This window comes from Micropterus salmoides, unplaced genomic scaffold (genome assembly GCF_014851395.1).
Source record: "Micropterus salmoides isolate LMB-PRFRI ecotype aquatic unplaced genomic scaffold, ASM1485139v1 Ms_hic_scaffold_1, whole genome shotgun sequence".
NCBI classification, from domain to species: Eukaryota; Metazoa; Chordata; class Actinopteri; order Centrarchiformes; family Centrarchidae; genus Micropterus; species Micropterus salmoides.
The window spans coordinates 64,052,252-64,076,868 of record NW_024040040.1 but is presented as its reverse complement, the minus strand read 5'-3'; the positions used below and the strand labels follow the sequence as shown (position 1 = coordinate 64,076,868).

General features: G+C 45.1%; 3 protein-coding genes across 3 annotated transcripts; 2 read left to right on the top strand and 1 right to left on the bottom strand.

The window, feature by feature from the left end:
- Positions 1-6,322: 6,322 nt before the first annotated feature.
- LOC119898021 (tripartite motif-containing protein 16-like) lies at positions 6,323-8,734 on the bottom strand. Its single transcript, XM_038712126.1, has one exon. It carries the CDS (start codon positions 8,606-8,608, stop codon positions 6,932-6,934), a length of 1,677 nt encoding a protein of 558 aa, XP_038568054.1. The 5' UTR covers positions 8,609-8,734; the 3' UTR covers positions 6,323-6,931.
- Positions 8,735-17,658: 8,924 nt separating this feature from the next.
- LOC119898850 (potassium voltage-gated channel subfamily H member 4-like) lies at positions 17,659-19,519 on the top strand. Its single transcript, XM_038713134.1, has 2 exons — positions 17,659-17,990; positions 19,249-19,519. Exons 1-2 carry the CDS (start codon positions 17,710-17,712, stop codon positions 19,274-19,276), a joined length of 309 nt encoding a protein of 102 aa, XP_038569062.1. The 5' UTR covers positions 17,659-17,709; the 3' UTR covers positions 19,277-19,519.
- On the top strand, positions 19,332-24,169 carry LOC119891125 (potassium voltage-gated channel subfamily H member 4-like). The gene is made up of 5 exons (XM_038702499.1): positions 19,332-19,448; positions 19,719-19,968; positions 20,068-20,258; positions 20,986-21,263; positions 23,358-24,169. Exons 1-5 carry the CDS (start codon positions 19,332-19,334, stop codon positions 23,359-23,361), a joined length of 840 nt encoding a protein of 279 aa, XP_038558427.1. The 3' UTR covers positions 23,362-24,169.
- The last annotated feature ends 448 nt before the right edge of the window (positions 24,170-24,617 follow it).

Below are 24,617 nucleotides of genomic sequence, written 5' to 3'. Positions count from 1 at the left end.
GAAATGGTAGACAAACTTCCTGACTCTTTGTGGTCCAAGGGACCCACTGATATAGGCCTCTCTTCCTGCACACCTGTTTCTTTTCGGACCCAGTCAGATGGGCCGTTGTGGCTGCAGCAGTACTCCCACAAACCTGCTGCAAAAGAAGGCATTGCTCAAACCATAGAAGGCTTGATAAAATCCGGAGTATTGGAGCCCTCACAGTCTGCCTGGAACACTCCCATTTTGCCTGTAGAAAAACATGGTACTGGTAAGTACCGCATGGCACATGACTTGAGATCCATCAATTCTATCCTAGCCACTCCCTCAAACAAAAGCTCACTCAGGCTGCTGATCTGGCACTTCCCGATTATTCACTTCCTTTTCACATAGATGTTTCTGAAACAGAGGGGGTGGTGAATGGAGTTTTGTTTCAGAAAAAGGGGGAGAGAGAAGGGTGCTCATGTACATCGGTGTAATGCTAGATACCATGGAAAAACGCCATCCCAGGTGCACACAACATGCTGTAGGGGTGGCAAAAATCATTTTGAAAACAGCACACATAGTCATGGGACATCCACTAAAAGTACTCACATCACATAGTGTAGTCTCGAATGTCAACTCACAGATTTTTACAATGACATCCCTAAGACAGCAGCGACTGAGTAAGGTGCTGGAGGCACCAAATTTGAGTTTCACACATGAGGGGATTAACATGGCAGACAGGATGGGAGTAGGGACTCCCCACATGTGCGAACAGGAAGTGACCAAAGAGGAAAAAGTGAGGCCAAGTTTGCAGGCACAGCCACTCCAAGGCTCAGAAGAACTGTTCACAGATGGTTGCTGTTTTGGACATGAAATAGAAGGACTGAAGGCAGGATATGCAGTTGTCAGAAGAGAGGGGCATACATACAAAACAGTGAAGGCAGAAAGGTTGAAGGGACAGCAGTCAGCGCCAAGGGCAGAGCAGTAATAGAGGCACTGAAGCAAGAGGAAGAAAAAAAGATAACCATCTACACCGGCTCAACGTATGCTGCAGGGGCAGCACATGTAGAACTGGGACAATGGAAAAGAGCAGGTTTTCTCATCGCTGGAAACAAACCAATAAAACATGAGGAAGAAATGAAGGAACTAGCCGAAGCCTTGCTCCTCCTGAGTGAAGTAGCAATTGTCAGGTGCAAAGGGCATGACACCACAAACACACCAGTGGCCAAAGGAAATCAAGCAGCAGACCAGGCTTCTAAGCAAGTGGTGGGATATTCCCCCTCACTACAAATGATAAGCACAGAGGAGGAAGTGCAACAACACACAAGCCTCACCGAGGAACACGTCAAACAGTGTCAACAAAAGGCCTCTCCACAGAGAAAACAGTGTGGAAACAAAGAGGAGCGACAGAAACTGGTGGTCTCTGGAGAGGACCAGATGGGAGATTAGTTCTTCCCCCTACCATCAGACAGAAGGTACTGGAAGAGGCTCACGGAGTAGGACATTTTGGTCCTGTCCAGATGAGCAGGCATTTGTGCCATTGGTGGCATCCATATCTGACAGACATGACAAAGGAGTTCGTGCGAGGGTGTCAGGTATCTATGGTGTATAACCCGAGGCTAACAGTGAAACTGGAAATGGGTGCATTTCCCATGATCACTAGGCCAGGGTATGAAATTTCCGTCAATTACACAGACATGGTGGACAAAGGGTCAGGTACGTATTGATGTGCATTGACACCGTCACAGGGTGGCCAGAGGCATGGCCGACAAAAAAGGAAGACATCAAATCGGTGATTAAATGTTTGATTAATCGCTACATTCCAAGACATGGGTTTCCGGAAAAAATCAGATCTGACAATGGTACACACTTTAAGAACACACATCTCCAGCAGGTGGAGACAATGTTGGGGTTGAAGCCTGCATTTGGTACAGTGTATCACCCATAGTCACAGGGAAAGGTTGAGAGAATGAACCAGAACATTAAAGGTAAATTGGCTAAAATCTGTGCACAGACAAAATTAAACTGGGTGGATGCATTACCACTAGCTCTGATGTCAGTCAGGAGCTCCGTGAACCAGAGAACAGGGTTTACTCCATATGAGTTATTGACAGGAAGACACTTTCCAGGCCCAGGAGCTGGACTGAAAATGCAAGAAGGGTTTGAAAATAAGGTGTCCCACAGAGCATATTTTAATGAACTGCAAGCTCTCGTTTCAGGTTTCTCCAACCAGGGGGGTGAGAGAAGCACACACGGGAAGCAGTACACAGTGCCACAAGCTGACTGGGTGCTGCTGAAGGTGATAAAACGGAAGTGGTCGGAGCCAAGGTGGACAGGACCATTCCAGGTGGTGGAGAGAACATCTCACCTAACCCTAACCCAAAGAGAGGAGTGTTAAAATGGGGATGCGGGGAAATCCTAGGCTGTTGGGTGGGTTAGCAGTGTGAATTGTTATCATTTGCTACTTTTATGGCTATTTTACTTTCATGTGGTTGTTGTTGTATTCCTTGTATTCGTAGCTTTGTCCAAAGGGTGATCACCACCGCTGCGGAGAAGAGAGATGGTCAGCACATGCATATAATGCCCCTGTTGGCAAACGCAGCTGATGATGAGCACCAGGTGGATCAACTCCAATTTGAGGAGTGATCTCTTAGAAGAGATCAAAAGGGGGAAATTGTGGATATACAACACAACCCTGCAGTGATATTGCATGATATGATTCTCTTATATGCTTACTTATTACTTATGATTGCTCAATGATACTCAATATTGTGTGACATGCTTATCTTGGGTAACTCAGCAGTTAAGACAGTTAGAGGCTTGTGCTGAATAACAGGAAACCAGGCCCTGACCACAATACACTCTGACACACTTCACACTTTTATTAATACAGTCACACACACACACACTCACATGACAGCCCTTAAGGCACACTAGAAATATTCTATTCTATATTCAAGTGTTTTGTTGTGTTTACGTTAAAATTATACATTTTCATGTAGGGGTCTGCAGTACACTGATATAAATTATACACAAGCAACAACGGGGTCTTAAAAGTATTTAAAGTCTTAAATTTCATATTCCAAAAATAAGGCCTTAAAAGTTAAATTTCATTACCAAAGTATTAAATTTCATTACCAAAGTATTAAATTTCATTTACCATGGTCTTAAATTTTTTCTTGTCCTTTCGTAGTATTCAATTAATGCCGTAACGTGATAAGTTAATACTTTGTGTGTGTGAGACTTCATAATATACTTGTTTGGTGTGACTGATACAGCAGTACAGGTAACGTTACTGTTTACGTCAGTGTTAAGCTTTACGATCTGGACTGTGTTCACGGTGCAAGAACTCTGGCAGTTGTTAGAAAAGAAAATGTCTCAGACGTGCTACTAACGTTAGCTCGACGACTCAGAATGTGCAAGAGTCTTAAATTCAGAAAGCCAGAAATACAAACAAATTGGCGGATGAGTCTGAGGGCAGTGGCGCTGAGGTTAGCACAGCAAGCTGATGGGCGTGAGAGCCAGTCACACTGTGGCAAGTCAATACTATATAATACTATATTTCAAGCAGCCTTTAGATGCTTTAGAAAAACAAAACAGGATGAATAATCACTGAAACAATTGGCATATATTACTTTACCTTATCTAGCGAAGGTGTAACTAATTGCAACAAACCACACAATTTGTTAGTATTTTGGATTTCACCCCTTAAGAGTTCTTCGTGCACAAATATTGTATTAATTTCATAGGTGTCATTTACACTGTTCAAAAAAAGTTTAAGCTAAAAAAAATCTGAATCACTTTATTTAAATAAGACAATTCTACCATAAATTGGTGCAGAAAATGTCTCCAGAATGCAGGAAATTAAGTGTTAAATATTGAATATTAAAATTATTTTATAAACTGTCTTCTTGTCTTGTTCTTGTTCACATATCTTATCAAAGTACAAACACACCCCAAGCTATAGTGTGTTAAATATGAATATATTATAATAAAATGTTTTATTAAATTCATGTAACTTCATAAATAATTTTCTCGGGTTTAAAATTCATACAGATTTTCCATTAAACAGCAGTGAAGTTGGTATTAAATTTCAGCCTAGTTGGTATTAAAAAGGTCTTAAAAAGTCTTCTACTTTTTTAAAGATTTTTTTACAACCAAATCAAATATAACATGATGTTGTTATGTTAAAAATGCTAAATATATCATTATATTAAAAACTTATGGCATATCATTCAACCCTATTTTCATGTTTTGATAGAAATGTTCTATATTGGTGATATGATTTTATGTATTTTACATTGTATATTTTTTTCAGATATATTGTCTTCAGATGTATGCAATGTATATTAAATTTGCAATAAAAGTTATACATTTTAACATTTTTGAACGTATTCTTTGTATCTACAGAAAAATATGGGCCTATGAGTTGCTGTAAAAATAGAGTTTGTATGTGAAATTACAGTAATTTAATGTAGTACACATACTGTAAATTTACAGGAATTTACTGGCTACAGAGTTGCGGTAATAATACAGTAAAAATGCTAAATTACAAGTAATTACTGTGATTAGTGTGCTGCTCCATACTGTACTTTACAGTAATGTTGTGGGTTGGTTACTGTGAAAATACAGTACATTAATTTACTGTAAATGGTTGTGAATTATATACTAAACTATAATGATTATTACAGTGTCATATTGTGATGTTACAGTAGGATGTTAATTTTATAGTACAGTACAGTTGTGTCTGGTTACTGTAGAATCACAATACATTACTGTAAAATAATCACTGTATACTACTGTAAAAATAATCACGGTATGCTACTGTGAATTTACTGCAATTATTAGCCAGTAATTAAATATATAAATAATAAATTTTACTGTGTGAGTTTAACATTAGAAAATTAAAGGTCATCCAGATTTTAACATCCTGAAGGCACATTTGAAGTTTAGCTAACTGATAAGTTTCATCTGGCTTGATCGATAGATATAATTGAGTATCATCTGCATAACAATGAAAGTTTATGGAATATTTCCTGATAATATTGCCTAAAGGAAGCATATATAAAGTGAAGAGGATTGGTCCGAGGACAGATCCTTGAGGAACTCCATGACTAACTTTGGCATGCATGGAGGACTCATCGTTAACATGTACAAACTGAAATCGATCTGATAAATAGGACTTAAACCAGCTTTGTGCGGTTCCTTTAATGCCAATGAAATGTTCCAGTCTCTGCAATAGGATCTGATGGTCAATGGTATCAAATGCAGCACTAAGGTCTAATAAAACCAGTAAAGGTCCTTTGTCTGATGCAATTAGGAGGTCATTAGTATTTTTCACCAGTGCTGTCTCTGTGCTATGATGAACTCTAAATCCTGACTGAAAATCTTCAAATAAACTAACACAACAGAGCAGATAAATGTGTCGAAAAGAAAGAAAGCCTCCTGCTGAATGTGCTCCATGTTGTATTAACAGAACTAATAACACAAGGAGGTCTGACTCACTTGCAAGGAAACTACAAGACTATTGTCCTAATGAATTCTGGAAAGAAATCAAAAGAATTAATAACTGTAAAACATCTTTGCCAACACGGCGCAGATGTGTATTTTTGCTTTGAAGGAGATTTTAGATTTGTATAACAGGCATAATTCCACCATTTTTTGTGTTTTATTGATACTTCTAAAACCTTTAATTTCTAGTGAGAATTCTAACTTTTTGGTATGCTCATCAGTCAACGCATGTGAAATGGGGTAACTCTGTCTCTGCCCCATTCAGTGTAAGCAGTGGAGTTAGACAGACAAACATGTTGTCTCACTTTGCTTTAATGTTTATATGCACAAAGCTGTGTGACAGCCCCTCTGCAGGGTTCATACTGCTGTTGGTGTGCTCTTGGTCTCCAGGGCTGCAGACCTGATTGGCAGGGTAATCAGTGGGACACACCTGGGCCCGGTGTGCCCCATGTGTATATAAGCCAGAGCAGCAGTTAGTCTGAGGGGGACCTCCTTTATTTTACAGCTTCTGTTGTTTGTTTGGTTTCATGTCTTTGCTTTTACAGCTCAACATCCATGCAGCACATTTTCACTCATCCACTCCCTACACTACTGACTTTACAGACTCTTCCCACTCATTGGTTTTGCTTATTTTCTTATTAATAAATCACTTTGTTATTTAGTTTACCCGTGTGTCTCCTGTTTTTGTTCAGTCCATGAGCCGGGCTGTGACAGCTGTTAAACTTGTTTACAATAAAGCTCATTCCTCATTTAAAACACTGGTCACTTCAGTTTTTAGGAGGTCAACTCTTCTCAGAATCAGAGGGGTTGGAAACAGCTCCTCACTTTGAAATGAGTTGTCCTGTAATTCACTTTAATCAAACTTTTTATTGATTACAACAGTTCAAATACAGCACATGAAATACATACACTTTAGTCACTGCTGTAAAGATTACAAACATTATATTATTCAGATTTTTGCCAGTGACGTGATTCTAAATCAAATCACTTTAAATGTCCTTTAGTGCTGCTCTGTCCACTTCTGTTTTTCTTTAGATGTGTCCACAATTTGCTGTGTTTAGTATGATTACATTACACTAAAAGTTGCTGGAGTAAGATGGCCACATATTCTTTTCTGTATTTTCCAGTTCATTCAGATTGTCTGTTTAACTGAACAGAATCTCAGCTATGTCAAAGACAATAAAGAATGACCTCCTTATTGACGAAGATAATTACAGTGAGAAATGTCGGTTCAGGTAAACAACAGTCATCATGAGCAGTGAAACAGACACAGGAAGGAGCTCCACTGAAAGAAACTCAAACATTTACACAACAACTAATGAGAAGATGTCAAAGTACCGCCCATAATGTTTGATTGACAGGTGATCTCACAACCAGCTCTCAGTAACAAACATGAAGACAAAACAAGTTTAATGCTTAACAGAATTTAACCCTCTGTTCCTTAGATGACTTCTGACTATTTCAGTTTACAGAACTCAGCAGCACTTCCATGAGGGTGATAAAGACCAAGTCCAGCATAGAGAGGCTGAGTGAATGTTGTCTGGACTCTGTGGAGGAGAGTCATGGTTTCAGAGACGCTGTAGAAGGACAGAATACCTGCTCTGTGATCCAGGTACACTCCTACTCTGGAGGACCGAGGACCTGAGACAGGAGTTTGGACCTTGTTGTACCAAAATTTAAAGCTGTTTTGGTCAAATGTTAACGCCCAAGATTTGTCATTGTGTCGAAATTCACATTCATCCGAAATCCCTGCTCTGCTCATATTCTTGTATGCGACTGCTACATCAACTCGCCCCCCTCTCCACTTCACCTCCCAGTAACAACGTCCAGTCAGACTCTCTCTACTCAGGACCTGCAACCATCCAGTAAATCTGTCTGGGTGACGAGAATAAGACTGTTGTTGACTCAAATATGTTGCTCTTCTGTTCCCCTCAGATAATAACAGATATGTGTTTGCTGTGTTTGGATCCAGTGTGATTTCACGTGAATATTTTAAGAACTCAGCTCTGGTCTTGGGCTCTGGTTGTGGCAGTAAAACATCCACTTTTCTCCTTGTCAGTGAGATGTTTTTCCATTTCTCACTCAGAGCGTCCTGTAGTTTGTCTCTGACTTCTGACACAGCCGCTGTCACATCCACAAAGTAGCGCAGAGGACGGATCTTGATGCTGGATGAGTCTGTAGATTCACTGAGTGCTGACACTGAGGGGTAGTTGTGTAGAAACTGGTTGTGATCCTCTGTGTGTGAGAGCTGCTTCAGCTCAGCGTCTTTCCTCTTCAGCTCAGTGATCTCCTGCTCCAGCTTCTCCTGAAGCTCTTTGACTCGACTCACTTCAGTTTGCTGCTGGGATCTGACCTGCTGCTTCACATCAGAGCGTCTTTTCTCCATGAGACGGATCAGCTCGGTGAAGATCTTCTCACTGTCCTCCACTGCTTCATCAGCAGAGCGATTGATAGCCTCCGCCTCCTGCTGAAGCACCTTCACATCTTTCTCTCTGTCCTGGATTCTCTGCTGGATGTTTTGTCGACTCACCTCGAGTTCTCTCTGCCTCTCGGTCCTTTCTGCTGCAGCTGAGACTGTGTCGTGGCCTTTATGTTCCTCCACAGAGCAGAGATAACAGATACTCTGCTGATCAGTACGGCAGAACATCTTCATCACCTCATCATGACGAGAGCAGATGTTCTCCTGGAGCTTCTTGGAGGGCTCCACCAGCTTGTGTTTCTCAAAGGCAGGAGATTCAAAGTGAGGCTGGAGGTGTTTCTCACAGTAAGAGACCAGACAGACCAGACAGGACTTGAGGGCTTTCAGTTTTCTCCCAGTGCAGAAATCACAGACCACATCTTCAGGTCCAGCATAGCAGTGATCAGCAGGAGCAGCTTGGAGTCCAGTCTTCTTCAGTTCCTCCACTAAAACTGCTAACATGGTGTTTTTCAGCAGGACAGGCCTCGGTGTGAAGGTCTGCCTACACTGAGGGCAGCTGTGGATTTTCTTCTCCTCCTCTTCATCCCAGTGGGTTTTAATACAGTTCATGCAGTAGCTGTGTCCACAGGGAGTAGTCACCGGATCCTTCAGGAGATCCAGACAGATGGAACAAGAGAAGGCGTCCTGGTCCAGCTGGACTCCTTTCTGAGCCATCTCACCTCTCAGTGGCAACGACTTTCGTTTCACTTTCTCGGAACTCAAACTGGTTTGAGCTCTGATCTAAACAGCTTGTGTTTCTGCAGTGAATGGGGTCTGTCAGCTCCTGCACTTCACCACAGGTTGGTTACACCTGTCTAAACTGTAGATCTGAAGGGGAGGGAACAAGGAAATATAAGTTATGGACAGAGAGGAGAGGAAATGGAAAGTAACTAAGTACATTTGTACAAATACTGTACAATTTAGTACAAATTCAAGGTACTTTACTTGAATATTTCCATTTTATGCAACTTTACTTCTACTCCACTACATCTCAGAGGCAAATCTACTGTACTTTTACTCCACTACATTTGTCTGACAGTTTTAGTTACTAGTCAGCTGGAAAATGTTTTTTCTGAGCTGATGAAAATAACTTGAAAATGAGTAGAAGTGTTTCAGAGGGAACTGTCACTTTAAGAGTTAGAGCACAGTCCTGATGACGCGGGCAGAACTGTAACTCGGTGTGACGTGTAATGGCTGTACATGCAGAATCAAAAGTTGCACAGAAGTTAAAATCATGAAGTCTGTTCATTCTTATTATTTTATATTTCATATTAGATAAGATATCAATGGACATTACACTTAGAACATGTTGCACGGTTTTGCTGTAGAATAAACTACCCAGCAGTATATAAAGTAGTGGAGTATTTTTACAGTTTGGTACTAGTACTTTTACTCTAACTTTCCTCTAAATGTTACATTAACACTGTTTTTACACTCTTGGCATGTTAGCAAGTTATTACAGCCACAGTAACTCAGTTTAAGATCCACAACTTACCTGAAAAACCTGAAGAAATAATCAGGAGAGTGATGAAGGGTGTTTCTTCAATGACAACTAGTGTGATGAGGAAAACCCAGGATTTTATCAGCCAGCTCTGTGGGTGGAGACAAAAGCAATCAATCTCAGGCCATCAGATTAAGGCCACCTTGTAGATCACAGATTAACACTATTACAGTTGTATGATAATATAGTAGAGTCCCTTCTTGTTGGGGCGGATTGGCCATCAGGAATTTTTCAGTTTCTTATGTTCAACTTTAAATGATCCGTGACCACGCCGGCCAGCTGCTCAGCTGCAGCAAACGCTGTCTGTCAGAATGAGCCAAAAATTCTTTCAATATTGAGGGGGGATATGAGCGGCCCGTCCAACGTGGACCGATCCTCATTATTGCTGAAATCTGATTGGCTCAATGGCGCCGATCAAAGAAGCTTCCTCTCAGTACGTTTTGTAGGGGCTGAACTCAGCCCAGGGTGGTGTGACAACCACAATTCAATTTTATTTATATAGTGCCAAATCACAACAACAGTTATCAGAATACAAACCTACAAAATTCAGACACAATCAGACAGATCACAAATAAACTACAAACATGGAAAACAGACTGAAGCTAGGATTAAACATAAAGACATTAACTAAGTCACAGAACAGGGAACTAAGATAAGAGACAAAACAGATACTAAGTAAACTAGAACACGAGACTGAATGAAATAACAAGGCTACACAGAGAAACACAGAACCAAAAACGGACCTAAACAGGAAGGACAAGGACAAGGACACAAAACCACACTCCTAACACTCAGTGCATCATGGGAAATCCCCCGGCAGTATAGCAGCATAACTAAGGGATGGTTCAGGACTCACCTGAGCCAGCCCTAACTATAAGCTTTATCAAAGAGGAAAGTCTTAAGCCTACTCTTAAATGTGGAGATGGTGTCTGCTTCCTGAACCCAAACTGGAACCTGGTTCCACAGGAGAGGAGCTTGATAGCTGAACGCTCTGGCTCCTAGTCTACTTTTGGAGACTCTAGGAACCACAAGTGACCCTGCATTCTGGGAGCGCAGTGCTCTGGTGGGGTAGTAAGGTACTATGAGCAATTTAAAGGGGCGCTATGGAGTTTTCAGCGGCCATAGCGGTGCGGTTTTAAGATTGCAACCAGGCGTGTGCTCGTACGCGTGCTCGCTTGAACTCATGAGCGAGCATAATCCGAAACACAACCGCTTTCATGCAGAAATCCTGCAATAAGAACACCAGCACGCAGGCTGTGGCTTTTCTCCAGACATGTTCCGGCTCTGTTACTTCAACGTTCCCGTCTCAGAGGCAGATCAACACTCCGTAACGTTACTTCATTCAGCGCAGCCAGACGCATATTGGCACAATCCTCCTGAAAAAGTGTGACAGGGTCTAATGAGATTGTGTCACACTTTCTAAAAGTTAGACCGCAGTAAGTAACTTTACTGTAACTAGTGTCAGTGGATGGCTCTTCCTCTGGGTTGTATATTATGTGGGTCATGTTAGTTACAGCGAGTGAGAGGTGGAGAAAGGCAATAAATCTAAATCAAAACAAACAGCAGCAGGTCCTTATTTGATCATGCAGAGACCGTCTCGGGTTACGTATAACCCTGGTTCCCCGAGAAGGGGAACGAGAGACTGCGTCGGTTACGACACTATGGGAACGCCTCTAGGCGAAGCAGGTCTGAACGTGAATGAAATCACTCCAATCCTATTGGCTTGTTGCTAGAACGGTAAGGTGTGGAATAACCGGAGGAGTATAAAGCACACCTGTACACACTCATCATTAGCTTAAACTATGAAGCAGGCGCTTCAGGCGGGGAGAGAGGTGCGGCGGGCCGACGCAGTCTCTCGTTCCCCTTCTCGGGGAACCAGGGTTACATACGTAACCCGAGACGTTCCCCTTCGAGGGAACTCGAACTGCGTCGGTTACGACACTATGGGAACGAGATACCCACTAAACCGTGCCGAAAACCCCGCCTGCCCCTGTGTGCAATAAAGTGGCACGAGTGGAGAGCGCACGAGTGCCAGGTGCCGAAGGAAGGTCAAGACTGTAAAACCGAATGAATGTGTGCGGAGTGGCCCAGCCAGCCGCTAAACAAACATCCTGCAAAGAGGCCCCGGAAAGGAGGGCTCGAGAGGCCGCCATGCCTCTGGTAGAATGAGCCCTCACAGCCACAGGTGAAGGCAAACCGCGCACCTGATAGGCCAGGGAAATAGTCTGAACAATCCAGTTGCTAATCGTATGTTTGGATGCAGGGAGCCCAGCCCTGGGGGACCCAAAACACACTAGCAGCTGGTCAGCCTTCCTCCAACGGGAGGACCTCAGAGTGTAAATACTCAGTGCTCTGACCGGGCAGAGCAGATGAAGCCTCCCGTCCTCCGCCGTCACATGAGGTGGAGGATGAAATGCCTGCAGCACCGTGGACCCTGCCGCACAAGAAGGCACTTTAGGGATGTATCCTGGACGAGGGTGCAGGATAGCCCTAATATTCCCCGGGGCAAACTCCAGGCTTTGCGGGGAAACCGAAAGCGCTTGGAGATCCCCCACCCTCCTCAGAGAGGTGATAGCAAGGAGAAAGGCCATCTTGAGGGTCAAGTGCTTAGCCTCAGCTGACTCTAGGGATTCGAAGGGGGCCTCAGCCAACGCCCCAAGAACCACCGCCAGATCCCAAGAGGGAACCTTGGACCGAGTCGCAGGTCTCATCCTCCGGGCACCACGGAGGAAACGTACAACCAAGGGAAGTTTCCCCAAGGACCCCTCCCTCAGAGGGGTGTGGAAAGACGAAATAGCTGCCACGTACACCTTGAGGGTGGAAGGGGAAAGACCAGCAGAGAACCGGTCCTGGAGGAACTCAAGTACCTGAACCACCGGGCAGGTAACAGGGTCCACCGACCGCTCCCTACACCAAGTGGAGAAAACACTCCACTTCAGGCCATGCATCCTCCGTGTGGACGGGGCCCTGGAACTCAGGAGGGTCTCGACCGCTCCGGCTGTCAGACCCGCCTCTAGGTACTGTGCCCCCTCAGGGGCCAGACCCACAGTCGCCATATGGCGGGGCAAGGGTGAAGAACCCGGCCCTGCGCCTGGGACAGCAGGTCTCTCCTCAGAGGGACCCGCCACGGCGGGCCGTCCAGGAGCGACATGATGTCCGAGAACCACACCCGGGTTGGCCAGAACGGGGCTACGAGCAGTAGGCCGACATTGTCCTGGCGGACCCGCTCCAGAACCCCCGGGAGCAGAGCAACTGGGGGAAAAGCGTACAGACGTAGCCTCGGCCACGAATGTACCATGGCGTCCAGACCCAACGGGGCTGGAGGAACGAGAGAAAACCATAGCGGGCAGTGCGTAGTCTCTTGAGACGCAAACAGATCCACGTCTATGGGGCCGAACTCTTCGCACAAGAGCTCCACCACTTCGGGGTGAAGTCTCCATTCCCCGGGCCTCAGCCCCTGCCTCGACAGCAGGTCTGCTCCCTGATTCTGCGTCCCCGGGAGATACATCGCCCTGAGCGACAGTAACCTCTGCTGGGACCACAGGAGGATCTGACGCGCCAGTCTGTCCAGAGGGCGCGAGCGCAGACCGCCCTGGTGATTCAGATAGGCCACCACCGCTGTGTTGTCGGAACGAACCAGGACGTGGTGGCCTTGGAGATCGGGCAGGAAACTCCTTAGAGCCTGGAACACTGCCAACATCTCGAGACAGTTGATATGCCACTCGGATAGATGCACCTGCCAGGATCCCCTTGCAAAGCGGCCGTCCATGACCGCGCCCCAGCCCGTGAGAGAGGCGTCTGTCGAAATAACCAGCCGGCGACAACACCCTCCCAGCACGGGCCCCTGGGACAGGAACCAAGTTTCCTTCCAAACTGATAGGGAACGAAGACACTTGCGCGTAACCCAAATCAGATGGAGAGGATTTCCCCTCGGGGAAAAACCCTTGTTCCTTAGCCACCACTGCAGGGGTCTCATGTGCAGTAGTCCAGATGGTATTACGCTAGACGCAGCTGCCAGGAGACCCAACACTCGTTGAAAGTGTTTCATAGTGACGGCGTGGCCTAACTTCACCCCTCTCACGGCGGCCAATATGGTGTCGACACGTGCCGGAGACAATTGTGCCCGCAACGTTGTCGAATCCCATACAACCCCTAGGAACGTAGTCCGTTGGGTGGGCGCCAGCACGCTCTTCTTTGCGTTGAGCCTCAGCCCTAAACGCCGCAGATGAGCCAGAACGACATCTCGATGCCGAACCGCCAACTCTCGAGACTGGGCCAGGATGAGCCAGTCGTCGATGTAGTTGAGAATCCGGATGCCCCGGAGCCTCAGCGGGGCCAGTGCTGCATCCATACACTTGGTGAATGTGCGAGGGGAAAGTGCCAGGCCGAATGGAAGAACCCGATACTGGTAAGCCACACCGCCGAAGGCGAACCTCAGGAACTTCCTGTGAGAAGGACGGATGGAGACGTGGAAATAGGCGTCCTGTAGATCTATCGTGACGAACCAATCCTCGGATTGGATGTGCGACACGATGGCGGGGATGGTGAGCATCTTGAACCTGAATCTCCTCAGAGACCGGTTTAGAACCCGCAGATCCAAAATAGGGCGCAGCCCTCCGTCCTTCTTGGGGACTATGAAGTACCGGCTGTAGAACCGGCGTCTCTGTCTGGGGGGGAGACACGTTCCATGGCCCCTTTCCTCAGCAGAGTCTGAACTTCCTGTCCCAACACCGGGCGCGTAGGACCACAGTCCAAACCACCCCGTTGAATTTTGGAGGGCGGGTTCTGAACTGTAGTCGATACCCATCTATGGCAGTGCGCAGGACCCATGGAGAAATGTTCGTCAGGCTCGGCCAAGCCTCTGCAAAGTCTGCCAACGGAACCAGCCCCTCGGGGCTGGTGGTCGGTGTCTCGTGTGATCTTCTGGTGGACCCCTGAAGCCCCAGAACGGCAGGGGGGAGCCGCCGAAGATCCACGGTGAGTGAGTCGGGATGCCGTCCGCCTGCAGACCCTCGGGGCAGGCAGTACGGTGCGGACTCGTTGGTGGCAGGTGCGTCCTGAACGTGTAAACGGCGGGATAACATCACCTGTTGCCACGGCGGAGGGGACCTCGGTCGGCCTCCGGGGGGGGTGGGGGGGGTGCGGGAGGGGAGAAAAAACTCCCCCCCCCCCCTTAACCATCTCCTGAAGCAGGTCGGCTTGGTAGGCTTGAAGCACCGCCATGGTGTGCAAGCTCGCACCTGCCTGGCCCGCTGCCATGTACGCCTTCCCCACGAGCGTGGATGTGGTGCGACATGGCTTGGAGGGTAACGCCGGCTTCTCCAGGGAGGACGCAAGTCGAGGGGAGAGATAGCTCGCAAGCGCATCCTCCACCCGAGGCATCCTCCCATAACCACGGTCCCTAACCCCCATCACATTGCTGTAATTAAGTGATCGGGGTGTGGAAAGCCGTGTAGAGAAGGGTCTGCCCCATGATTTACTCAGTTCATCATGTAAATCAGGAAAAAAAGGCAGAGATCGGCGTGGAGGTGGTGCGTGGTGCTTAAGAAACCTTTCATCAAGCTTCCCACTGGCCTGTGGTGTCTGCTCCTCCTGTGGCCAGTCGATGTCGAGCTTAGCCACGGCTCTAGTCACCACCTCCAGCAGCTCGTCATAGTCGGGCGCAGCCTGATGACGTTGCCCCGACACCCGGAAGTCATCGTCCATTGCGCTGAGCACGTCCACCTCCTCGGAGTCGGATTGCTGCAGCGTCTCCGGATCCAACCCGCGAGCGGGAGAAGCCGAGAAACGGGCTCCCGAACGAGGGAAGGAAGCGTCGGAGCCAGCGGGCGAAGGTCGGGAAAAAGCCTCAGCCGTCCCGAAATCCTCCGACAGATCACGCTGTGAACCCCATGAGTGAAGCCGCCGGGCCGCCTCAGCGGCCGCCGGGCCCGCCCCACGGGGAGAACACATCCGGCCGTCCTCCGAAAAGAGAGCCATGCGGGACCTCAGTACCCGCACGGTGAGGGTTTCGCAATGGCCGCAGGCAGCCCCCTCGAGAGCTGCCCGGGCGTGCTCCATCCCCAAACATGAGACACACATCTCATGTGAATCTCCATCCGTGATGTACCGAGGGCAAGGAAAAACACACTTTCTGTACCTCTGATTGCCGGACATGCTGGTAGACTTCTTCCTCGGGTAAGACATTTCGCTGCTTGTAGGACTGGAGCTTTCTTCAACAACATACAGAGCGCCTGCTGAATAGAAAAAAGCTAATGATGAGTGTGTACAGGTGTGCTTTATACTCCTCCGGTTATTCCGTCACACCTTACCGTTCTAGCAACAAGCCAATAGGATTGGAGTGATTTCATTCACGTTCAGACCTGCTTCGCCTAGAGGCGTTCCCATAGTGTCGTAACCGACGCAGTTCAAGTTCCCTCGAAGGGGAACCCCTGTTTCTGCACCTCTCCAAAAAACACACACATCAGGTCTAGTTTAATAAATGATAAACCAACATATAAACTTCTACCTATAAAATACATCAGAGATCAATATAAGAAAACACAATAATTTTGGTAATACAAAAATCATACTATCATAATCTTTCAAACTTAATAGGTTTCAGGTGTTTCAATCCAGACTTGTTGTTGCAGTACTGCAGCCCTTGCGGTGGGTGATGTCAAAAGAAAAAACCCCAGAAAACAGTGGTGGTCATATTAAGTTCTCCGAAACTTAAATAAACTAATAGGTGTTTCATTGATCTAGATTTGTGACTGCACGGCTGCTGCCCCGTAGTAGGCGATGTCAAAAGATAAACCCCAGAAAACAGTGCAGATCTCACACACGGAAGACTACCTGGTTTGCTTTAATCGACAAGATACCTCACAAGAGGAAGCAAGATTCTCTGCACTATCTGCTTTAAAATCTAGATATTTGTATATAGTTTACTGTATATTTTGAATTTCATAGGGTTCTTAAGGGACTGTTTATATCCAAATGGACTGCTGTATTCAGTTCATCAGAAGGACGTCTGAAAGCAAGATGTTCAGTCTCAGTTTGAGTCAGGAGTCAATCATCTCTGGTTGGTGCAGATTTATGTTGCTCCTGAGGAGCTTTAACCTCCACTACTTCCCTGGTTAGCAGGATGAAGGCGCCCTCTTGTGTGGTGCATCAGTTTTCACATTTCAATTGTGAATCTGTTGTGATGTTCACTGCAGGAAGACAAGTAAAAACTACTGAACCTTTGGCAGTTTCAAACAAACATCAAGCATCAGTAAAGAGAGATTTAAATAAGTAATAAATAATAGTCCTATGTTAAAATATGGTAACAAATAAAATAAAACAATATAGTTATTTATATGGGGTGAATGTAAACAGCAGCAACCAGATGATAACATGATTTCATCTTCACAGTCCGACACCCGGGATCCACCTCCTCTTATTATTATTATATTATAGGAGATCATAGAACAGTCTAAATGTGTGTGCTTCGGTTAAAGAGATCCAGCAATTTGGGTAATTTTATAGTTTCCTAAAACTAATAAGATAGTATGATGTATAATTTTTATATTTTTAAAAAATCACTAAAATCCGTTTATTTGACAACATTTAGATTTAACTGTAGGTAACCATAGCAACGGCAGCTGCACCTGCACTTCAGGCCATTTCTCTCTGGTTGCAAGAAAACAACACAAAAGGTCTTGTTTGTGTGTTAAAACATGGAGTACAATAAAAACCCAAAATGAAACATCTGCAGCCTGTCGCAGCAGCTGTATGTAAGTTCAAACTTAACCTAGTTAGAACATAAATTACTATGAAGTTGTGATTTATGCATTACTAGAATAAAAGTGGTTGCACCACAGAGATAAGTTACAACATAATTCTAAGTAACAACTAAATAGTTACACAGGCCCCAACGTAGGAGTAAATCATAAAATGTCACAGAACTAAACTCACTAATGGTAAACAGCCATTTTTCTGCTACAAGTTACAAACTAATTAGCAGTTACTAAGCATCTAGTGTCAACTTCATGTCCTAACTTAGGAGAGAACTTACACACAGCTGGTGCAGCCCAGTTCTGGTCCAGTCGCCTATGTAATGTGTGTGTGTGTGTGTGATTGTATACTTTTGTGTCAGTATTTTATATGTGTCTATAGGGAGGTTAGATCATAACTTAATAATAAGTAACACTCCTGACACAGCTGAAAATCTCTTTCTGACACATACAAACAAACAGACCCAAACATAGACTGTTGTCTTTAGGTCAGGTATCTACCACACAGACACATAAGTAACATGAACCGTTATTGTCTCATCCTTTACCTCCTCCTTCAAGGGTGGCTAATTGAACTGAGCAAACAGCGGGATATGCCCTTCTTCAACAGCACGGCGGGGGGCCCGTCGATGTACAGCTCCTACGTCGCTGCCCTTTATTTTACCCTCAGCAGCCTGACCAGTGTGGGCTTTGGCAATATCAGTGCCAACACCCCTGCTGAGAAGATCTTCTGCATCTGCACCATGTTTGTTGGCGGTATGGGCCTCTGTTCAGCACGCCAGAGCAAGAAATTCAGCAGGAAGTGGGTTGGATGGCCTTTAAGATTCAGTTTGTTGCCGGCTTTACATACCAATAAACTAAAGTATTTTAGCTGAGGAGGCAATTATTAGTGCAATAACACAGAGGATAATTAATTATTCATTTTTATTCATGTCAGAACAAAGCTGTAAATTACTGTGGCCCCTGTGTGGATCATTAAGTAAATAAACAGTAACAAGTCTAGATAATTGGGTAGTGATCAATATAAAACTATATTTTATTTTAAAGCAGAAAGAGTTTGAAAGTAAAGAAAAGTCATTTTTCTCTTCTTGCCAGTTCAAACTGTAATAACCTAAAAACATGTTTCCCAAACTTTGGGTTTATAATGTTGCAACATGTAAATACAGGTATGTGAATAAGCGTTCTTCTTTGCTGCTCTGGTCTGTTCAGCTGAGACGCTGAGTGAGGTTTCTCTCTCACCTCTCCCTAACCTGATCTGCTGTCCACATTCATACAGAATTTCTATGTGCGTAGTCTGTAATCTGCCACTGTCGATTTATTAAAGTTGGCTTTACCAAAGCCATTCAGAAGGGAGAGGAGATGCCTCAGTGTGTAAAATGTGGGGAAGTGCTCAGTAATGAAAGTTTTAAAACGAATAAATTGCACAGGCAAATGTTCCAGACGAAACATTTGCAGTATTGGGGAACGTTCAGACATTTTTCACTGCCCTTCAAGATGTGTTGGTTCAATTAGGCACCGCATAATGATGTGAATCTGGCATTTTGACTTTAGCATCCCTTGACAAACAAATACAGGAACAAACTAAATGCTCGGTATGACCTCAGAACAACACTTTGAAAAAGCGATCCCAGAGTATAGACCAGCTGGCTGAAAACTTTAACCAGCCACTTACTTTCAGGTCGGCATCATTTAAAAAGACATGTTGGTGCTGAAGAATGATGGGAGTTGAGAAAGGGGTGAGACACAGAAAGGAAAATTGTTGTTTTTCTTTACTTTTATTATGAAATAATATTTTATAAATAAATTATATGCATTTTTAATTCATGGTTTGTCCTTTATCCGTTGTCTATAAACGTAGATATATACAGCAGTATTTTTGTAAATTTGGGTTCCAGGGAGACACCAGATTTCTCTTTTGGGTCTTGAGCTGAAAACGTTTGGGAACCAGTGGCCTAAAATAAACAGCATTCAGAATAAAACTTTATCTAGAAATATAAATATTCAGCCTTTATAGCAACATTTATTGTCTTTTATGCTGTTTGTTTCCTTCTCTCACACAGCGCTGATGTACGCCCTGGAGTTCAGTAACGTGACCATCATCATCCAGCGTATGTACTCATGCCGTTCTCTCTACGACACAAGCATGAAGGACCTGAAGGACTTCATCCGTCTCCACCATCTGCCTGAGCAGCTCGAAAATCGCATGCTGGAGTACTTCCAGTCCACATGGTCTGTCAACAGTGGCATAGATGTCAACGAGGTAGGAATCCCTTTCATTGTTGTTGACATGTCATGCTTTTGTACATTGTGCTGTCTGCCCTAAAGAAACTTCAGGGCAATGTTTAGATGGCATTTGAGCTCTGACAGCCGTTGTACAGTCGATGATCAATATATGCTGCTGTAACTGTCAATGATCTTTCACAGCACGTGGCCAGTTGACATCCTATTGAAATTTAAAAAGGGTAACTGGAGTCCATTCCTTAATTATCAATCAATGTCACAGCTCATTACATCTGTCACACATCCCCAGCTCCTGCACAACTTCCCTGATGAGCTGCGGGTCGACATCGCCATGCATCGGAATAGGGACATCCTCCAGCTGCCGGTCTTTGCGGGGGCCAGTCGTGGCTGCCAGCGCTCACTCTCCCTCCATATAAAATCCTCCTTCTGCATCCCCGGGGAGTACCTCATCCGTCAGGGCGACGTGCTGCATGCCAACTACTACGTCTGCTCCGGGTCTCTGGAGGTGCTGAACGACACCACGGTGCTGGCAACATTAGGTTTGTCTTGTGGTCAAGTGACTTTTTTTTAACCTCATGTTTAAGGTGTTTATGTGGTTCACCATGGAGAAAGAAATGTTGTTATTGTTTTGATTTTAGGAGAAGGGAACCTGCCTGGACCAGACCAGGTGATCAAGACCAATGCTGATGTGAAAGTGCTGACACACACTCACCTTCAGTATATCAATCTGCGTCACCTGAAAGAGGTGCTGGGACTCTACCCCGAGTATGCCAGTGTTTTCGTCTCAGGCATCCTCATCTACAACCTGTGTGAGGGCAGCCAGGACCAGGTGCTAAATATACTCTCACACACAGAAAACTGGTGTTGACTTACTTTGGGGTTCCATTTCTCACAACGGTAAACCTGTGACAGAAAACTCTTTCCCCTGATTCCTAACTCGCAACACTTTCATTGAGTATGCTACAACCTGAGCCCACCAACACACAAACCTTCATCCAGTGTTTTCCTACATGTGTAGTAACCAGTTTGAATTGAATATGAAATCCTTCAGCATTTATTTAAAGACCCCTGCTGTGGTAATTTGCAAAGCTTTTGAGGTTTTGTCAAACGCCGTTGCCGTGGCCATGTGTCGATTTTCGATGTTCCAAAATTAGAAAGCGTATTTACAGACTCAACGTTTCGAAATAAGTAACTGTATCACCTCGGCCACACGTTGTCAGATCTTTTCCACACTTCACGTCTGATAAGTGCAGTGTCCGATTTTCAAAGCCGTGTCAGCCAGATATCATCAGCAGTAACTTATTAAGATCTAAAAGACACAGGAATCATCAGTGCCTTTAAAAAAAAGGGTAATATTTCACATTGCTCATCGAGCATTTTACAATGGAAAGGTATTGTTACAAGTAGCATCTAAATAAAGGTTCAAGACAAGTACAAGACATAAAAGTTCAAGGCAGCGGGCGTGTGCGTGAGACGAGCATGTCTGCGCCCCCCATTGAAAATGAATTCCTGTGTGAAAAGGCCCTAATGCTGCACATTGTATTTACTGTTTCCAGGAACCCAGGCGCCCCTCTATTTTGGAAACACAAGGGGACTCTGATAACTCCGTCCACCTCACTCCAGCAACCCGCTCCCGTCGCCCTCTCCAGCTACACAGCTTCAGCAGCCCAGTTGGCCGTATCTCCCAGGGGAACCTCCTGGGGATTGAGTTTGGCTGCTGTTTACCAAACCTCAGCCGTGGCCTTCACGGGCAGAGCTTATCCCCTACAGCCACACAAGCCCCAACCTCAGCTGAGAGAGAGTCCGGGGCTCCGCAAAAGCCTTCAGGTCTCAGGTATTGTGAAAGCTGTCATCATATTCAGTTCATAAAACACAAGTAAAGCAATGCAATATGACAACAATGTACCTTAAAGAGAACATCTATTTGGTGTTGACAGCACTGTTTGATTCAGTTTGATGGTGCAGTTTGAGTCTGTACTTTGTGGTGGTGCTATATTACATTTCAGTATATTAAACAGTGTTTCTAATCTGTCTATGAAGATTCTCAGTCATCCAGGTCATAGTTATCCAACGAAGGTTAAAATGAAGGGCAACTGGACTTGGTTGAAGATACTGGAAGACGTTTCGTCCCTTATCCAAAGGACTTCTTCAGTTCTGACTGACTGGCAGGGAAACTCAGCTATTTAACCTCAGTGGGGTCGTTATCTCGGGTCATCGATACCGCTGGTTCGTTAGTGTTCCTTGTTGCTGTGACGACAGTCGTTACAGTCGTTAAGACTACCTGTGGCCAAGACTGAACGACCATCGTTGGTATCTTCACCTGAGGCCAATAGGTTACGTTTGTTGAGTTTCCTGGGAAGTGATGAAAGGACAGCATTGTAAGTGGTGGCGTAGACCCCCTCCCCTGTTCAATGACGGCTTCTCAACCCTGGTGTAGATGGCTTCCATGCGCTGTACACATTGAAGAGGACAGGAGCCTGCAGATTGGTGTTTACAGAAAACCCACCCACTGGAGCACAAGCTAGGGGTCATGAGAACACTGCACCACAGAGCAGAAAACATACCAACAAGCGCCCAAGCCAGAGAGAAGGAACAGAACCACCTGAAGGGGGCACTTACAGCCTGTGGATACCCTAAATGGACCTTTGTGAAAACAGCCACAAGATCCAAGAAGAACAAAACTACAGGGGAGGAGGAAAAGAAGGTCAAACGCAACAACATTGTGATTCCATACGTGTCTGGAGTATCAGAGAAACTCAGGAGGATTTTTAACAAACATAACATCCCTGTGTTTTTTAAACCCAAGAACACACTAAGACAGATGCTGGTCCACCCCAAAGACCGCACACCCAAACACAAGAAAAGCAATCTAGTGTATGCGGTCCAATGCAGTGAGGAATGCACAGACCTGTATATTGGGGAGACTAAACAACCACTACACAAACGCATGGCTCAACACAGAAGGGCCAACTCCTCAGGTCAAGACTCTGCAGTCTACTTACATCTGAAGGACAGAGGACACTCGTTTGAGGACCACCAGGTGCACATTTTAGACAGAGAAGATGGATGGTTTGAAAGAGGTGTCAGGGAAGCATCTACACCAGGGTTGAGAAGCCGTCATTGAACAGGGGAGGGGGTCTACGCCACCACTTATCCCCCACTTACAATGCTGTCCTTTCATCACTTCCCAGGAAACTCAACAAACGTAAACTATTGGCCTCAGGTGAAGATACCAACGAAGGTCGTTCAGTCTTGGCCACAGGTAGTCTCAACGACTGTAACGACTGTCGTCACAGCAACAAGGAACACTAACGAACCAGCGGTATCGATGACCCGGGCCAACGACCCCACTGAGGTTAAATAGCTGAGTTTCCCTGCCAGTCAGTCAGAACTGAAGAAGTCCTTTGGATAAGGGACGAAACGTCTTCCAGTATCTTCAACCAAGTCCAGTTGCCCTTCATTTTAACCCTCGTTGGATAGTGTTTCTAATAATTCTCCCCCCTCAGTTACACCCTCTGTAGTTTATGATACAGTACATTGGCTCAGTCTCATCAGCAAACAGAAGAAATAAATTTCCCACAGGCAGACTTTTTTTAAACGGTTGTGTTGGATTGCATTACAGTGTAAAGTTTTTTATATTTATTCTCTGTGCATCTCATTACTTGAAAATAAATAAAATAATAATAAAATACATTTTTTAAATTTTATTCATTATTCAGTTTTAGTGGCATCTAGTGGTCTAGAGGTCCAACAGCACTTGTCAGCAAAATATCACATGAGTCTCAGATTAAACCTTAAAGACAGAAGCTGATTCATTTGTCTAATCTCTGTGCGGGGATTTAAATTGGGCAGAATAGAACAAGCTGTACTGTAATTTACCACATTTTCTCTTAATAGTGCAACTAAACTGTGTACGCTCTCTACCCAGATGACAACACTAAACCAGGAAGTATCTGAGCTCACCACGGGCCTGCACCACCTGATGGATGTCCTCCATACCCACGGATCTGTGCATCACGACGAAGCCTCCCTTGCTTCATACACGTATGGCGTCCAAATGCCGATGGCTCCTGGGAGCCGTGACGGCCACATCCACCAAATTGTCCCACCTGCTGGCCACTGGAGCCACAGTGGAGCTGCTGAAACCCAAACAGAGACCCACCTAAGGCCTGATGGTGATGAATCCTCTTGCCTTTTGTCCTGTGCCCCTACAAGCACATCCACACACAGCCGGCTGGTCTTCCAGTTCGTACAGCTCCATCTTAGAAATCGAGGACGCACAGCTCTTACTCCACCCTGCGTCTGCCTCTCCATCCATGTTGCCAGACCATCCTCTTGGATCCTCCATGGATTCAGGATCACCGTGATCAGATGCTCTCGAGCCCCACCTTCCACTCTGCGACCCATCTGCCATAGGACACACCAGTCTGGAGTGCCTCCATGGAAACCTGTTGATTGTGTACACAGATATGTTTTAATTTACTGAAGGACAAATGACACATGCTTCACCGTGCATACAAGGAATAGATGTAAAGTATTTTTTTGTTCTGCATTTTTTATTTAGAATTCCACTGATCATCTCTAGTTGTATGTTGTCCTAAAGATCCTTCGGGAGAGTCGAATGTTTCCTATGTTTTCCTCACCATTAAAGATTACGCTGTGAAATACTGTAGGTTTAATTTCTCTCTCCACAAAAACACTTTCTCAAGGATCTACAATGCTACAAACATGGTAAGATAAACAGAAATGAGTGTATTCAGCTGGAAAGTGGAACCCATGAAACATTTACTACTTTCATTTATTTACAAAAGATTGTATGAATGACTGCTTAGTTGCAATGACGCTTCTCTTGTTAGTCAGAAATCAGTACTCACTGACTAACTCGGATATAAGCTCAGCAACAAACACAGATACTCAGATATTTGTGTGAAAGCCTCTGAAAACCTGGACAGAGTTACCGACCTATCGTAACCTTTCGTAACCTGAGAAAGGCTGACACAGCTCTAGTTTCTACTTGTGCACAGACTTGCTCTGTTCCCTCATTGGAGAGGCTGCTGTGCAGTATTCTGTCACCTGGAGAAGATAAAGACTGGTTCCTGGTCTTCAGGTTTAGCTGGCCTTCTAAATGTTGAGTGGGATTCACTTCTTAGCAAAAATAACTAAAGTATAATCTCATGGTGTAGTCCTC